Source organism: Papio anubis, unplaced genomic scaffold (genome assembly GCF_008728515.1).
Source record: "Papio anubis isolate 15944 unplaced genomic scaffold, Panubis1.0 scaffold284, whole genome shotgun sequence".
In the NCBI taxonomy this organism is placed as follows: domain Eukaryota; kingdom Metazoa; phylum Chordata; class Mammalia; order Primates; family Cercopithecidae; genus Papio; species Papio anubis.
In genome coordinates this window covers 57,098-75,655 of record NW_022162934.1, presented here as the reverse complement: position 1 = coordinate 75,655, position 18,558 = coordinate 57,098, and the positions used below count along the sequence as shown (strand labels likewise).

The 18,558-nt window shown below is 36.7% G+C and overlaps 1 protein-coding gene across 2 annotated transcripts in view; it reads left to right on the top strand.

Moving 5' to 3' along the window:
- The window catches only part of LOC101017040 (serine/threonine-protein phosphatase 2A 55 kDa regulatory subunit B alpha isoform), a 45,528-nt gene that overhangs the window by 22,112 nt on the left and 4,858 nt on the right, over positions 1-18,558 (top strand). For both annotated transcript variants that reach the window (XM_009212729.4, XM_031661881.1), the window contains exons 3-8: positions 6,494-6,659; positions 11,796-11,908; positions 12,600-12,777; positions 14,111-14,275; positions 15,164-15,333; positions 17,759-17,850. In XM_009212729.4, coding sequence (XP_009210993.1) covers positions 12,618-12,777; positions 14,111-14,275; positions 15,164-15,333; positions 17,759-17,850 — 587 coding nt within the window. In that variant the 5' untranslated portion in view covers positions 6,494-6,659; positions 11,796-11,908; positions 12,600-12,617. The remainder of the gene's footprint in view (positions 1-6,493; positions 6,660-11,795; positions 11,909-12,599; positions 12,778-14,110; positions 14,276-15,163; positions 15,334-17,758; positions 17,851-18,558) is intronic.

The window sequence follows — 18,558 nt, the reverse complement described above, 5'->3', positions numbered from 1 at the left end:
TTTCATCGAATGACTTGTGTTTTGCTTTATTCTAGAAAGTTCCCCATATTTTCTGAATATGTTGAGAGTAGTTATCAGCTATCATTTAATTTTGTTTTGTACCATTTCTGCCACTATCCCTGAATGGCCATTTCGCAAAACACTGACTCTTTTAAAATACTTTTATACTGCTGTAAAATATAAAACAAATGACTGCTTACACTACATAGAAGATGAACATTAATAAACAGTAAGTTTTAGTAGGGTTCTATTTGGAGGCTTAAAAATATTCATTTATTTTCTGTTATATGAGATCAAAGTAAAATACATTTAATATTTTCTTAAATTTTTAAATTTTTTTCATGGAGCAAAGTAAATATGTCCTACATTTTTGCAGAGTTTCATTTAAGGAAGGAGAAAGTTAGGACAGGTTGAACATTCCTAACCCCAAATCCAAAGTATTCCAAAATTGGAGACTTAACTGAGTGCTGACGTGATACCACGAGTGGAAAATTCCCCTGGCCTCATGTGATGGGTCACAGTCAAAACTTTGTTTCATGCACAAAATTAATTAAAATGCTGTATAAAATTACCTTCAGGCTATAATGTATAAGGTGTATACAAAACAACTGAATTTCATATTTAGACTTGGGTCCCCTCCCTAAGATAATATCATGTATATGTAAATATTCTAAAATATGGAAGAAAATGTGAAATCTGAAACACTTCTGGTCCCAAGCCTGTAAAAGCACAGTGGAGTTACTTACATTTAGAAGTAGCTGTTGCAAAATGTTAAGTGAAATTTTTTTGGAAGTTGCCTTTAACTCTTGACTATTCTTAGTATGTTTAATGTAGAAAATATGAAAAATGTGTATCATTTTCCACAAAGAATAAAATCAAAATCATCCCATAACAGGAATGAAGAATGAACACCTGTGTGTGTGTGTGTGTGTGTGTGTGTGTGTGTGTGTGTGTGTGGTTTTCTCAGGGATTTTTGTTTTGTTTTACAGAATGAGACTCGTGTTGTACATATCACTTTGTAATGTTTAGTTTTATGTACTGTCCATGTTTTCTCAGGTTGAAATATTGCCTCCCAGTCAGGGAGATGAAGAGACTGTTGGAACCACTGAGTAGAAAGGGTTACTTGAATAGTTGGGAAGAACATATTCCATCTTATAACTTAGCTGACAAGGTTCAGTAAACTTGTGGCTTGTGGGAATAGCTTATACTTCTACCAGTAGTATGTGACTTTGTCTTTTTGTCACTAAAACAGTGGTCATTATCACATTTTTAATTTTTTGTTCATTTAAGAGGAAATATTATTGCTTAGTTTTGGTGGTGGGTGGGGGGAATGTGTGTGTGTGTGTGTGTGTGTGGTTTTCTCGGATTTTTGTTTTACAGAAGGAGACTCATGTTGTACATATCACTTTGTAATGTTTAGTTTTATGTATTGTCAGTGTTTTCTCAGGTTGAAATACTACCTCCCAGTTAGGGAGATGAAGAGACTGTTGGAACCATTGATTGGGTTACTTCCACCTTTTGGCTCTTGAGAATAAAGCTGTAATGGATGTGGCTGTACAGACACCTCTCTGAGGTCCCATTTTTCAGTTCTTTGGGATAAAATCTGGAAGTGGGATTGCTGGATTATATGGTAGTTCTATTTTTAGCTTTTTTGAGCAATCTCCACATTGTTTTCCGTAGGGGCTGCAACATATGTGTGGTATATAGTTTTAAATCTTTATTTAAATATACACTGAATAGTACATAAAACACTAGCAGATTATTACATAGCATACATTTATTTAGGTCAAGAAATAGAACTTCCCACGCTTCCACAAACCTTTCTCTTTTCCCTTCCTCTCCTTTATGAGCCTGTCTTCTTAAAATTATTTTGGCCTGTAGTTTTAGAACTTTGAATAAATGGAATCCACAGTTTATCCATTATGAATAATGCTGCTGTGAACATTCTTACTCATGTTTTTTGCTGTACAGTCATGAGTAGAATTACTGTGCCATAGGATAGGCATTCACTGTTAGCAGACATCACAGTAAAAAGTTCTGCTAATTTTATTCTTGTAAACAGTATATAAATTTTATGGCTGTTCTACATCTTTGCCGGTGCTTTGTGTTGTATTATCGGTCTTTTAAAATTTAACACTTTGTGGGTGTGAATTAAGTTTGTATTTACTGTTTCTTTTTTTGAGACGAAGTCTTTTTACTTTGTCACCCAGGCTGGAATGCAGTTGGTGCAATCTTCGCTCACTGCAACCTCCTCCTACCATCAAGCGATTCTCCTGACTCAGCCTCCCTAGTAGCTGGGATTACAGGCATGCACCATCATGCCCAGCTAAATTTTTGTATTTTTAGTAGAGACAGAGTTTCACTATGTTAGCCAGGCTGGTCTCGAACTCCTCACCTCAGGTGATCTGCCCGCTTCGGCCTCCCAAAGTGCTGGGATCACAGGTGTGAGACACCACATCCGGCCTTATGCTTATTTTGTGATTCACATTGAGATTGAGTTGTTGTTGTGTTGTTTTGAGACAGGGTGTTTCCGTGTTGCCCAGGTTGGAGTGTGCAGTGGTACGCTTACAGCTCACGGCAGCCTCAAACTACTGGACTCAAGTGGTCCTTCCCACTTCAGCCTCCCCAGTAGCTGAGACTACAAGCATGCACTGCCACACTTTGACTAATTTTTTTTTCTCTTTTTTTGGTAGAGATGGTCTCACTGTGTTGCTGATCTTGAACTCCTGGCCTCAAGCAATCCTCTGTCTTGGCCTCCCAAAGTGTTGGGTTACAGGCACTCCTGGCCAGAGCTGATTTTTATATTGGCTATTTGGATATTGTCTTTTGGAAGTGACTGTCAAAATCTCTTATAATTTTCTACTGTGTTGTGTGTCATTTTTCTTACTGATTTGTAGACTTTCTTCACACTTTTTGCAGATGAACTCTTTTTCAGTTACATTTGTTGGAGGAGCCAGGGGCAGTGGCACACTGTAATCCTAGCACTTTTGGAGGCTGAGTTGGGCGGATCACTTGAGCCCAGGAAGTCGAGACCAGGCTGGGCAATAGAGCAAGACCCCATTTTTTAAAAAAAAAACACACACGCATTTTTTTAGAAGTATTTTTCATTCTGTGACTTGCCTTCTCATTTTTTTGAATAGTATATTTTTATAAATAGAGATTATTAATATAATACAGTTGATCAGTATTTTTCTTAGGGTTACTGGTTTTTCTGTCCTGTATAAGAAATACTTTTCAACCCCAAGGTCCGGGAAATTATTCCCATTATGTTTTAGAACTGGATGATTCGTACTGTAGCCACTAGATCCATGTGGCTATTTAAATTAATGGGGAATCGAGTCTGTTCTCTCTCCCCCGCTGCAAGACCCTGTTGCAGTGGTCCCTGTCTCCATGGCCCTCTTTAAATAAAGTCAGCCTTACCACCTTATAAATAAATAAATACATTTAAATTGTTAAAAATAAATTGTAGAATTAACTTCCTTAGTTGCAGTAGCCACATTTTCAGTGCTCAGTGTGTGCCTAGTGCTCAACTTGACTAGTGGCAAAACCATACTGGACAACACAGATACAGACGATTTCTATCATTGCAGAAAAGTTCTCTTGGGTTGTGTTATCCTAGGACTTGATTATTGTACCTTCACATTTATATCTCTTATTCATCTGTAATCACTTTACGTGAGTGGTTTAGGGCAGGGGTCGAGCTTCATTTTATTTCCTATGAATAGTCAACCTATTCACTAGTCAACACCATTTAGTGAAAAGACCATCCTTTCCCCATTGCCCAGCAAGGCAACCTTTGTCATCATTTAGGCCTGTTTCTGGGCCATCTGTTCTGTTTCATTGGCACATTGGTCTATCCTCGTGCCAGTACACAGTCTTTATGACTTTGCTTTAAAACTTGGTTATGATGCCCTTTAGTGAATTCTCTTTGCATCTGTGTTGAAAATGTGTGATACTGGTTTTGTGTCCTATGTTTGTAATGTATGTAAAGTATGTGACATACCTCATTCTAAGTCCTGCTTTGAAAATCTTTATTGAATGCCTGTTACATGTGCCAGGTACTGTTATAGGTGCTGGGGAATAAAGCACATCTAAACTTACCGTAGAAACTTTCATGCAAATAGATTGTATGGTTAGGAAGATGATTCTCATAGTGATCATAAAGGCAAGCAAGAAAAGAGAGGGAGGTGAAAATGCTGTGCAGGTAAAGCCAGTATAAATTGTTGAAGGATGTGTCACGTTTCTGTATGACTGTAGGAGAGGTTTTTAAAACAAAAACGTTGTTTGATTTTGATGCATTCTCATTTGAGTGGCTCAGTGTTGAGTATATGGTTATGTTTCTTTTATTTCAGGCTTGCTCACTGTCCTTTGTTCGTGCGGGGAACAATGCTATCATGGTCATTATAATCTAAACATCTCCTCCCAAAGTGTTAGGGAAAATCTGTTGCAGCTCTCTGCAGTCTACTGTCAGTTACCACTTGTACCCATGTTTTATAGCCTCTTCTGTTTTGTTACTGCTGCTGTCATTTCTGCCATTACTCTTTGTCCTGTGGACTTGTTTTTAAAAGTTCTGTTATGATAATTTTAGTAAAGTTTCAGAGGAGAGGGGAGGCTAGTGCATGTGCTTAGCCTGGCATCTTGAGCTTTTTAGACAGAATTTTCTCCTTTTATGATACATATATTTATTTCCTGTTGCAAAGAGATGGAACTTCTTGCAGTCTATTGAAACTGCCATATATCTCTATGATTTTGTTTTTGGATTCTGTAAGAGATCATGTTTAGTAGACTCATGTTGTTGTCCATGAGTCTACAGGAAGATGTTCATGTTCTGTTTCAGAAAATATTTCTGTAGTTTTTTGCTTTTCCTAACTCATCAAATACAATGTGTGGCTCGCCCTTGGCCCTTCATACTGCTTACCTTAATTGTGTAGACCGTGACCAGTTTCTACTTTGACTGAAGTTTGACGTACACAGGTCACTTGAATGTGGGGATTCTGTCTATCCCTCTACGCCCTAGTGTACAAGGTGCTATATACTATAGTCTCTTTAAGTGTTAGATGAAAAACCAGTCTAAAACGCAGGGTTTATATTAAAAATCGAGTTGTCTGCTTAATGGTATTGTGTTTTCCTTGTAGAGTGTAATGATAAACTTTGTGAGACTGGGTGAGTCATTTTAGGTAGAAGGTATGTGGAGCTTTCAGGTGACACTGGAGTATTTATATATGTTAATGGAATAGGCTGTCTAATTTGGTGTGTGGGTATGGTGATGAGACCAAGGCTCTGAGTCTGATTTTTACCCCTTGTGTGTCCCCAATATGTGGATCATTTTGTGGGACACTGCGTTCTTAACACTGGCAGACTTGCCCTCTAATAACTGATACTGCTGTCCAAAGGTTTAAATACAACCATCCATGAATGAACAACCCAGATCATCAGGCTGCTGGAAAAAACAACCCAAAACGTAGACTTTCAAGATGATTCAGTGAAGTTTCCTTTTGATATGGAGAATAGTAATAGGCTAAGAAGTCGTAAACATTTCATTGGATAACTCACTTTTACTTAAAATAGTTGACAATAATAATCTCATTCTTTTATTTAAACTTTTTCCATAGGTGGTTCTCTGAACTAGTTTTAAATTTTTTTATGAAAATATTTTTAATAGTGTGATAAAAGATGAAATTCTGAATATTACAATTCTCACTTTTGCTGAGATATTAATGCTAACCAAAGTAGTTCATAACTAGTCCCTTTACGAGATAGCTTAAATTATATTCTTTCAAAGTAATACTAAATGAAATTAATCATCAGTGTGTGCCAGGTTCATAAGATGAGAAAGCAAATTAAAGGCGAGTAAGTAGTAGTTGATGGGGTGCATGGGGCTATTGCTGGGTGGTGCTGAATATGGACTTGATTGGTGACAAAGCTGTCTGGAACAGCAGTCTTGGAGTGTGGGAGGCAGGGGTCAAATGGGATCCCTTCATTTATAAGAGCCCTTTTTTTAAGCTTTCAGCAGCGAAATAACCAAAAGGCAGGCATCAGAAAGGAAAAGGAGACAGTACATCATATTAAGTAACAGATTGGGGAGTTGACCCTAAAGTGGGCAGAGAAAGAAGGTGTGCCTCATCTAGCTCTTTCTGGGCAAGCCTTTCTGTAGTCATTACTCTTTAGATGAACTCCCTTATTATGGGTGCTCAGTTTTTTTCATCGGTATGCCTCTATACCATCAAAGCAATCAGATTGATCCATATTTAACATCATTATTTCCCTAATGAATCGAGCTTATTTATTCAGTGTTATTTAGCCTTTTTTCCCCTTTAAGTTTTCTCATTTGATCCTTGAAGGCCTTTAGAAATATAAAAAATAGAATATAATTGTATAAAGACACAGCTAATGGGCTATCGAGAATTTGCAGGGTCCTTTGGAATTGATTACATATTTGATTATTTTGAAATATTTTTCAACAATGGTCCATATATTTTTGTTTTCATTTTAGAACAAAATCCAGTCTCATAGCAGAGGAGAATATAATGTTTACAGCACCTTCCAGAGCCATGAACCAGAGTTTGACTACTTGAAAAGTTTAGAAATAGAAGAAAAGATCAACAAAATTAGGTGGTTACCCCAGAAAAATGCTGCTCAGTTTTTATTGTCTACCAATGGTAAGTATATGTATTTTCTTTCCATGTGCCCACTGTGAGTACTTGTTGCACATAATCCTGTAGACTAGGAGAGGAATCATTTAACAGAGATAATTTTAAAAAGGACTTTTTTTCTGTACAAAATATAAACTCTACTTTTTTACTGTTCGCTTGCAGTTTTTAGATTCTCTGAAAGATTCTCAGATAGCAATTTTTTTGTTTACTACACCCCCAATTTGTAGCGAAAAGAATGGGCTGCTCTACCATTGGATTTAGGTCAGGTACTATTTCTGCTATTTCTCAGTCTCCTAATCTTGGGCAGGTTACTAACACTGAATTGAATTTTCCTCAGCAGCGAAGTAGAGATAGTAATTTTTTATTATAGTATTATGAATATTAAGTAACTCTTCACATATGTCATGAGTGCAAGTGCTCAATAAATGTTAATTTATTCCTCCTTTTTAAGTGTTCCTGAACTCTACACAGAGTATTTCTAACTGCAGATACAAAATAATACTCAAAGGATGGTCTCCATTCAGAGCACTCTTCTTACTTGACTACCTATTAGCATATTGCCTTCTTCCCAGCAATCCACATGGCTGGAAGGAGATTCCTCTCCTACTGTTTTACTTGCCCAGGGAGAGGTTTTTGTTGTTTTTTGAGACAATGTCTGTCGCCTAGGCTGGAGTGCAGTGGTGTAATCACAGCTCACTGCAACCTCGATCTCCCCACCTCAGTCTCCTGAGTAGCTGGGACCCACAGGTGCATGCCACCACACCAGGCTAATTTTTTTAAAACAGTTTTTGTAGAGATTGGTCTCCCGATGTTGCCCAGGCTGATCTTGAACTCCTGGGCTCAAGCAGTCTGTCCCCCTCCTCAGTCTCCCAAAGTACTGGGATTACAGGTGTGAGCCACCATGCCTGGCCCAAGAAAAGTTAAGTGAGGATTAAAAGTTAGTAATGACTCTACCAGAATTTGAAATCCTTTGTGATAAGTTGGGTTCTTTTTCTTTGTTCTTATAAAAAACTTTTCCCGTGAATTGTTTGGACTTCGTTGGAGTCTTGAGTCTAAAGGGAATCATTAGAGTGACTGAGGAGATACTTTAGTTTCTTGGTAGCTGTAGTCTATAAAAATTTGTGATTAAAACTTTTTTGAGGTTGGTGCTAGGGTGAGGGGAAACCTCCTCCTATTTTCTCATTCCCTCACTATTAATTTAAAAAGCAAATTTTAACACCTAGACCATAACGATTTGCAGAATATAAACTTAAATGACTTTGGGGATGAAATAGGGGAAGAAATTCAGCACTTCCCCCATCTAATTGATGCCCTTGGTCCACAGTATGAGTTCTTAAAAATGCTGTTCACAAATGTCTGATGCCATCAGTGTTGGCCGCCTCTTGGATGCCCAGTTTTCTGATCATGAAAGCTCTCCCCAGCCAGTCCATTGGGATTCGTACCCTCTGCCTTCTCTCTTTCCACAATAAACTGCATTCCCCTCTCTTGTCCTTATTAGAAGAACAATAAACAGAAGTAACTATTTAAAGCCTGTAACTCACAGCAGCATGGGTGGAGGGAACAGTTTACTCCTATCATGTGCTAGCTTCTAGTCTGGGGTCAGTTTTAATTTATATGGTAAACTAAGTTACTTCAAATAGCTTCAAATATTTTGTTCTTTGACATCAGATGATACATAACTAAACCATTTATATAATTTCTACTTATAGAATAAATGTTCCTAGGGAAGTGTGTTGTTAACATTTTATATATTGGAATGTTTCATGGCAGTTTATTTCTTACAGGGCTATGTCAGCTTTTTTATAAAGAGGACTTTTTAAATGTAGGCTGAGGTCAAGAGAATAGTATAGTGAAGCCATGCATGCTCATCATCCACTTCCAACGCTCCTCAGTTCACGGTCAATTTGTGTCTCAAATCCTTCTCCTTCCTCTTCTCCTCAGTGTTATTTGGAAGCAAATCCCATTTCAACTTGTGTGGATTAAATCTTATTTAAAGACATTAGAGAATGCATTGTAGATTTTTGTCTTTTGTTTCTTAACACTAAGTAAAATACAACTAACTGGGGGCTGCATTTTTTAATGCTAAAAATAGTGCTTAATAATAGGGTCCAATGTGGAAGGATAGAGCAGATTATGACAATCATAGGAACTGTTGTGTCTGGGTATGATGGGAAAAGGATGGGAGGAGTAGGACTTTAACTATATTTGAAAAACTAGAAGGAAATTTAGAGAAAAATGTCAACATCTGTTGATTCTGAGTGATATCTTTTATATTTTGTGTGTTTTTCTCTGTGAGTTTTTTCTGTAAGCTTAGTACCACCACCACCCTCCGCTCTGCGTCCCGCACCTCCCCCCTCCACCAGTGTAATGGGGTCTATATAAAAACTACGACTACCAAACTTTCCAGGTTTGATTAACCAAAATTAATCTTATAAAAATCTTTGCATTGGCAATATAAAGTACACTCATAAATAGGATGTGTCTTAACTGCTTGATAAGAAGTTTTTAGGGTCTTACATAAAGCTGCATTCCCACAAAGGAAACGGCAGCGTGGTTTTCCCTGCGTATACCCTCTGCTTGTGGTGAGAGGAACTCTCTTCTGCAGCTTCTCCAATGCCTTTAGTTATTATTGTTGATAATTCAGGGGAACACCACAGAGTGGTCGTTTTGGAAGGAACAGATCTTGAGAATCTAATAACCCCTCCACTGAAAACTGTGTTTTTACATAATCTTACATACAGTTTTATGGAGTTTGATTATTCTCACATACCTTGTCTTACGAGCCAGTAAAACATCACTGCTATAGAACATAAGGATTCAGATTTTTTTTTTTTTTTGAGACGGAGTCTTGCTCTGTTGCCCAGGCTGGAGTGCAGTGGCGCTATCTCGGCTCACTGCAAGCTCCACCTCCCGGGTTCACGCCATTCCCCTGCCTCAGTCTCCCGAGTAGCTGGGACTACAGGCGCCCACCACCACGTCCGGCTAATTTTTTGTATTTTTAGTAGAGACAGCGTTTCACCGTGGTAACCAGGATGGTCTTGATCTCCTGACCTCGTAATCCGCCCGCCTCAGGCTCCCAAAGTGCTGGAAATACAGGCATGAGCCACCGCGCCCAGCCTTAGGATTCTGATTTAAAATTTATGTCATATTTGTTAACATACTAATTTATTTCCTGCCTGCTTTGTCCCCCCGTACTGAAAAATGTATCCTAATTCATTATGTGTCCTGTGTTTGTGTTAATGGAAAAAATATTTTTTAAAGAGCTTTCTTCCTGTAAACAATATTAGGTACCACAAACCAATTTCATCTCATCTGAAAGTTTAATAAGTACATTGTGGTTTCTTTATTTGGATCTTTAATAAGGAGGATGGATTTAAACAGGCCACAAGACAACTGGACGAGGGGGTGGGGGTGTTGTCATCCTCATCACAAATACTTTGCAAGTATTTAGAACAAATACTTCTCAAAATACAGATTTAGGCTAGGCTCATATCTATCTATAAATTGTATACATATATAAACTAACACATAGAACATGTATGCCTGAAGTACAAGAAAATTATAAGCAAGATCACATAGGGCTTAGAAGAAATAGTAGATTACAGATTATTAAAGTTAGCAGCTTTTCTCTGTTTACATTTCAACATTGGGAAGGGCATCCTTAGGGGCAACTATCATTCTTCTCTACGATACAGAGACTACCAGGCTAGAGTCACTGGCATCTCTCTGAGTTGTTTTTAACTGTTTTTATAAAATGGCTTTATATACTGTTTTAAACAATTTTGTTATACCATTTTGCTTATGAAAGATCATTAGGAATATGATACTTTTCTATAAGAATGTTATTTTACGATTATAACAGTTTTAAATCAACATGCATGAGCTTATAGTGATACAAATAAACAATTGAATGGATAAATGGAGAGAAGGGATGCTTCCTGCAGGAGAATTCTAAATAAGACATGGATACATACTCTTCCCTACAGGGAGTATAACTTACTTCTCCCTTTAAGTACAGGATGGATTTAGTGACTTACTTCTAAAGAATAGAATATGGCAAGGGTGAAAGAGTCATTGTATAGTGGAGAAGCCTGGCAAACATTGTCTTAACCAAATGACCAAAGTTAACACCACCAGCTGTAAGTCATGTTGATACCGCTGTATCCCCTTGAACAGTGCTGTGAGAAGTCACTTCACCTCTGTGTTCTTTTCCTGAAAACCCATGGTCTCAATCTGATCATGAGGAAACAGCAGGCAAATCCAGTTGAGGGATATGCTTTCTAGAAAGTACCTCACCGCCAATACTCAAAACTGTCAAGATCAAGAAAAACAAGGAGAGCCTGAGAAACGTAAAGGCAGAGAGACTGAGGAAACTTGATGACTAAATGCAGTGTTGTTTCAATTCTGGAACAGAAAAGGAATGTTAGTGGAAAACCTGGTTAAATCTCCAAATGAAGTCTGTAGTTGAGTTAATAGTAATATACAAAGTTGATGTCTTAGTTTTGACACACGTACCACGGTTGCGTAAGATGTTGACAGAAGAAACTGGGTAAAGGATATATGGAACACTACAATTCTTGTAACTTTTCTGTAAATCTAAACTTAATTGTAAAACAAAAGTTTGTTTTTAAACAGATGCCATTTTATATATCCTTGATACCTAGGAATTTGGTTTCTTCTTGAAGGACTTGGGAATATATGCTTTTAATCAGTTTTCTTCAGGCCCTATTTCCTACTTCTGAACCCTGATACGAAATTCAATACTGAGCGTATATGTGTACATGTATGTACAGACATACATGTGTTTGCATACACCACACATGCATATCAAGTTTTTCCCTCTAGCTTTAATTACTTTTAAGGGATAGGGATAGAGACCTGTGACTTGATTTGACTATCACATGGAATTTATATGAGTGCCACTAATGTATAAATTTGTGATCTTTGTACTTTATGTGTGTGTGGTATTCAGCTGTTAATAGGAAATTTTTTAGTAAGTCAGCTTAGGGTTTTTGTTTTTTTTTTTTTTCCATGGAATCCTTTTAGATGAAATGTGAAATAGCATATTTTAAATGCCTTAAAATGTTTTTCTTCTTCAGTACTACCCTTTTATTTTAAGGACTTGCTTTATTTTCTTCCCAGATAAAACAATAAAATTATGGAAAATCAGTGAAAGGGACAAAAGACCAGAAGGGTATAACCTGAAAGAGGAAGATGGAAGGTATAGAGATCCTACTACAGTTACTACACTACGAGTAAGTACATAAGAATAAAATGTCACAGATAGTGTTTGTATTCATATTATATAGCCCAAATCCTGAGCAGAGCTTGAATAGGAATAATTATAGTCTGTCTCCCCTTTCCCAATAATTCTGTAATCAGGTAGAATATTGAGTAACTCATTTAAACATAGAAACTGACTTACATAGAGGTCTCACTTTGGCCAGGGACAGAAGCAGGACTCAAACACAAGACAGTGTTTTATGCCATCAGACTTCATCTCTGGTTTGTCATGTTAGCTACTACAAGGTCAAGTTTCAAGATAAATTTTCTTTGGAAATCAAAAAAGTAGATATAGATCAAATCTTCTAGTTGTAGCTAAAAAATACCCAAAGTTAGATGTTATGGGTTAATTTTTTTTTAGCCTCTTTAATTTGAACCATAAACATTTATTAACTTGGCATGTCTTTCAAGCAAAATATTGGAACTAAGAACTGCAAATTGTAATAGTATTGCTACCAGTAAAAGAAGATATATTATCCACATTGTTCATTTTTCTTCAGCATTTTGAAAGGATCAACATCAGTTCCTTTTTAAAACTAAATCTATGTAATATTGTTCTATTTTATGTTCTCAAAAACTAAAATAATGAAGTTTTGTGAATCTTAATTGCTATTTGAAACTGAACCTTTTGTAACTTCTTTTTTTCATGTGTCTTATTGACAGGTGCCAGTCTTTAGGCCTATGGATCTAATGGTTGAGGCCAGTCCACGAAGAATATTTGCCAATGCTCATACATATCACATCAACTCAATTTCTATTAATAGTGATTATGAAACATATTTATCTGCAGATGATTTGCGGATTAATCTTTGGCATCTGGAAATTACAGACAGGAGTTTTAGTATCCATTTGGTTTTCTTTGGTGTTTGGTGAAGAGGCATGTTGTGCCCATATTGGATTTATTTCATCTCTCCTTAATGAATGTGATTCCTTCTTTTTATAGTCTGTATACATATACGTATGGCAACTTACTTTTTCTTTGTATATGAGTAGTGAAATACTGGAAAAAGTTATTTGCTAAACATAAAGGGCATAATGTATTATTTTAAAATTGGATTAATGGAATTTTAAGGAATTTGTCTTGTATCTATGGAAATAGGAATTTTTAAAAATCAAATTTGTGAGGTCTGTGCATGGTAGCTCATGCCTGTAATCCCAGCGGTTTGGGAGGCTGAGGTGGGAAGATCACTTGAGGCCAGGAGTTCAAGGTTACAGTGAGCTTGATCTTGCTTCTACACTCCAGCTTGGATGACAGAGTAACACCCTGTCTCTAAAAAATTTTTTTTTTCTTCTAATCAAATTTATGGAGTATTGTGTTTGAATTTTTTATTGTAAAAATAGTCTCGGCCAACCGCAGTGACTCAGCCTGTAATCCCAACACTTTGGGAGGTCAAGGCAGGTGGGTCACCTAAAGTCAGTAGTTCAAAACCTGCCTGGCCAACATGGTGAAACCCCATCTCTACTAAAAATACAAAACATTAGCTGGGCGTGGTGGCGCATGCCTATAATCTCAGTTGAGTTAGGAGAACTGCTTCAACCTGGGAGACAGAGGTTGCAGTGAGCTGAGATTGTGTCATTACACTCCAGCCTGGGCAACAAGAGTGAAACTCTGTCTCAAAAAAAAAAAAAAATATATATATATATATATATATATATATAGTCTCATTAAGATTAGAAAAAGAAATTCACTCAAGTCATGATGCATGATTGGGTCAATAAAAATACTCTATTGAGGCCGGGCACAGTGACTTTGGGAGGCCGAGGCGAGGCTGGTAGATCATGAGGTCAGCAGTTCGAGACCAGCCTGGTCAATATAGTGAAACACCGTCTCTACCAAAAATAGAAAAAAAGATTAAAAATTAGCTGGGTGTGGTGGTGTGCGCCCGTAATCCCAGTTTCTCGGGAGGCTGATGCAGGAGAGTCGCGTGAACCTGGGAGTCGGAGGCTACAGTGACCCGAGATTGTGCCACTGTACTCCACCCTGGGTGACACAGTGAGACTCCGTCTAAAAAAAGGTTTTAATCCCTTTGGAATTTATACTCATAAAAACAGTGGAGTACAATTCAGAATTAATACTTTTGCTTAGGTCCGTGAATGGGTTTTAGGTTTGAGAAATGTAGAATTATATTTGCCCTTTTTTCTAAGTGGAAATTCCTTAATAAAATGTTATCTAGACATTGTGGATATCAAGCCTGCCAATATGGAAGAGCTGACAGAGGTGATTACAGCAGCAGAATTTCATCCAAACAGCTGTAACACATTTGTATACAGCAGCAGTAAAGGAACTATTCGGCTATGTGACATGAGGGCATCTGCCCTCTGTGATAGACATTCTAAATGTAAGTTTATTGTATCTTTCCTTAAAATGATTACATATTCTGTTTGTCTGAAATAAGCCTCAGATATGATAAGTACAATTACAGAGGTTTACAAGTCTTAAACCTGTGTGTCCAGAGCCACTTGTACCCTTGGTAATCTGCCTACCTCCTCATGAGGCCTTCCAGGTTATTCCCTGGAAGCACGTATAGTCAAGCTCTCTTGGGGGGCATGTCTGTTGATAATATAGACAAGGAATGTATTTCTCGTGGAATGCTGCTGTTCTTTGGTAACTTGTGGTTGGGCTCTCTAACCTTGTGTTCAAGTAGAGCTGCTCCTTTCTTTCCCATCCTCCCTTCCTATTTTGAGCTTCCTAGGAAGATTTCTTCTGAGAAGAGGTTTCCTTGGCTTTAAAAAAACAAAAACAACTTTGGTTTAAAAACTTCAGGATACAGTATTCTTGTCTTGTTGAATATTAACTCATGAAAATTGATACATGCCTGTTAGCAAAATAATTTTACCTGGCTACTAGAAAATAAAATCCTGGTATGAATTTGGGATGGGCGAGGATGGTGTGTTTCTCATGGTGAATATAGGCAGTGAGTGAGGCATATTGCAGGAATATACCAATAAACCTGGTGCACTGAAGTCAGAAGTCCCAGGTGAGTCTGGTTCTAAAGTAGTCATGACTGGAAGTATACTGAATACTTATACATCTTCAACTTCAATATTCAATTATCCTAAGAAGCTTTCAGGAGAAAACTAGCCAGAGAGATGTTTTTCAGTTCTTTATTAGCCTGGTATTTTACCTCACTTGTAGGGAGTTTGTGAATGGTTGTTTAGGAAATGCTTTGTCCAAGCCAGAATATTGTACACCTTGCCCTTTTTGTGTTGTTTTGTTTTGTTTTTAGTGTTTGAAGAACCTGAAGATCCCAGTAACAGGTCATTTTTTTCCGAAATCATCTCCTCTATTTCGGATGTAAAATTCAGCCATAGTGGTCGATATATGATGACTAGAGACTATTTGTCAGTCAAAATTTGGGACTTAAATATGGAAAACAGGCCTGTGGAAACATACCAGGTATTTGCAGTTTTTTCTTTCAATGAGCATATACCCTGTTTACTTTGAAGTGTTTATAGAGAAGGATTTTGTTACTAGGTTTTAATCCCTGTATGGTGTTGGTTCACCATTAGGCCTTTTCCCTCAGAGATCTATGAGTATGTTGCTTTTCCTTATGTTAAATGTATGTATACTTACATAGGTTGTGTCTTCTCTTGAGTTTGCAGTTAAAGTGTGATTTACCCATTTGGTTCAGTATTGACATTTTTTTTTCCTGCCGCTATGTACATTTAAAGTGAGAAAGGAAGAGCACCCCTCATTAAGGTCTGGGCAGGAAGAGGATTGGGAAAAATGACCAGTCCTAGTAGAGGTGCATCTGCTCAGGTTGTGGGAGTAGTTCAACTAGAGATTAAACTTGGTGTGCCAAGTCAAATGGACTGGTGTTCTGCCTTTTGGCAGATAACTGTTGTCTTCAGCTAAAGGAGAAGGGCTTGAAAGCCTTAGCAGATGGCTTTAGGAGTTGCCTATCCGTTGTTGGGTATCAGTTCTTGATTCTCTTATCAGCCAGCCACTACTATTTATCTGTGTCCACTACATCAAACAAAAGAGAATGAAGTACACAGTCTGGAACAGGGTGAGGGCCAGCACAAACCTGTACTAGGCCCTAGACTGCAGTGTTGAAATCACTTAACTCTATTTTATATATACACTTTCTTTATGTTATATATTCTCAATAGACTTGGAAGTATGTTTCTCAAACTTTTAAATCCTCTGACAAACATAAACCAAGATTGTTTTTGATATGTGAAATTTCAAAATAAATACTGCACTGAAACAAAAGCCAAAAAGACAAAATCCTGCTTTGCTTTTCAAAATACAGTTCACTATTGAGCAACACGGATTTGAACTGCATGGGTTCACTCGAACAGATTTTTTTGTTTTTTTCAACCAATGCACATTTGAAAATACAGTATTTGAGGGATGCAGACCCCTCAAATATATGGAGAGCCAAAACTTCATGTGTGGATTCCGCAGGGCTAACTGCAGATTTGGGCATCCCTGGGGTTCCTGGAACCAATCCCTCGTGTATACTGAAAAAAGACTTATGTTTGTGTAACTGCCAAGATTGATACATCTCCTAGTTACCCTCACCACCATTTCATTCCCATTGAGAAGAATTGATTTGAACCTTAGCTTCATACTGATGTATAGGGAGAAACCCTGTAACATGCATTCTAAAATGTTGCTAAATTATGAGCTACCTAATTTTACCTGATTTGCTACTTTTCTACCTATAATCAATTTGAGTGATTAAAAGTAGTCACATTATAGGCAAACGTATCTTATATAGATAAAACTTATTTTTATTGAATTTGTACCAGCGTCTTCCCAAGTTTTGTGTGATTGAAGGGTATTTTTTTCTTACTGATTTTTTTGTGTTACATGCTCAGTTTTGGTCCTGACCCCGCATGAGTTGCTATTCCTCTGTATTACAGATTTTCACTTGATGTCACAGAGACATGGCCTGAATCATTCCGCTATATTTAAAGTTAAAATGGACACTGAAATAAGTTTAGATTGTTTCATATAGAATAGAGAATTTTAAGCATTTAGAAAGTACCTACTCATTTCTGTCATTTCTCGTTAAGTAGCTCCTTAAAAAAAGAGGGTGAAATATAGACACTTCTTTTTTCCTTTGAGTTACAAGAAATACTTGGGAACTTTTCTTTGTAATTAATATTAATGTTTAAATATGTCATATTTCTCAGGCTACTTTTTAAATATGAGATTTATTTCTAGTTTATCCTTTTTTGACATTAGTAAATACAGAATTGTATAATTCAAAAAACAGGCACAGCTTTGTTTGCTTTTGACATTGTATAAGTAATATATGATACTATCAAATTTTTAATAATATATGCCCAGGATAACCATATAATTTATCATCAAACCAAGGCATGGTTACACTATGGATACATGTGCATTTATAATTGGAAATAGAGGCTTCAGTCAAATTTATGCCCAGAAAATGGTATTTAAGAAAGAAATAGGCACAGTTTCAGTGTTGTTATCAGTAGTTAATGGACTGAAAGCCAAGAATAGTGATATTGAGATATTGCTGTAATGTTCTTTTATTAGTCTCTTAACTGTGCCATTTTCAAGTGTTTTTGGCCTGAATGTTTTATTCAGGCTTATAAAGGTTATGTGTGCCATGCCCAGAATGGAGTTTTCCTTTGTCATACCAGTAGGAAAATGTGCCTCCCTGAAGGGCTTGTGTGTTTTGTAAAAGGACAAAATGCCTTTATTGTTACTGAGAAGATTGAGATTAATAGGTTTAAAAGGTTTGTTTGTGTGTCTGTATATGCCCATTTTTTCTTTTTAAAAATACGGACTTGTTAAATCATTTTCCTAATTTCAGTGTAGTATATTTGTATTTTTTCCCCAGGTGCATGAATACCTCAGAAGTAAACTCTGTTCACTGTATGAAAATGACTGCATATTTGACAAATTTGAATGTTGTTGGAATGGATCTGACAGGTAATTGATTTTAAGTCAAACCTCTCAAATATGAATTTTATAAAGAAAAGAAACTTAATTATTTCATTCCAGGTCCTAACTTCATTTGTCTCTAGGGATTCCTTGAAATACATTTACTAATCTTAGATATAGCACGGCAGTACTGGCAGATAAAAATTAAGCATTGTATTTCACTAGTAAATATAAAAGTACACAAATTCTAGGTAATCTAAATTATTTAAACGTCTAGAATTTTTTTTCTTACATGAACCAGATCACATTTCTGACATGCTAACCATTAAAACAGTGAAGCTTCAGCTTGGTTGTGATTCTACCATTAAACTGTTTTAGAAACATTCGGGCGGCAGATAATTCATTTGAATTGTTAGAGACACCAGGTTTTCCAGATGCTACATTAACACCTCATAGAAGTGGTCTTTCATATGTATGTTATGTATGATGTTAACCATAATATATATGGTTAAAATATTAGGAGTAGTTTTCCTTTGTTTTTTGTAATTTCCAGTTTTGCTGTAGTGTAATTCCTTTTTAGTATTCATTTTTAGTAAAATGTTACCGTTATTTAAAGATAAAGTAAGTCTTTGAGTCTTTTAGTTGTCTATTTGCCACTATGTTCCAGTAGAACAGAAAGTAGTAAAACATAATTTTTGGAATTAAACTGACATTTAAAGTAATTAGAGATACTTTAACAACAGTTTTATCACAGAG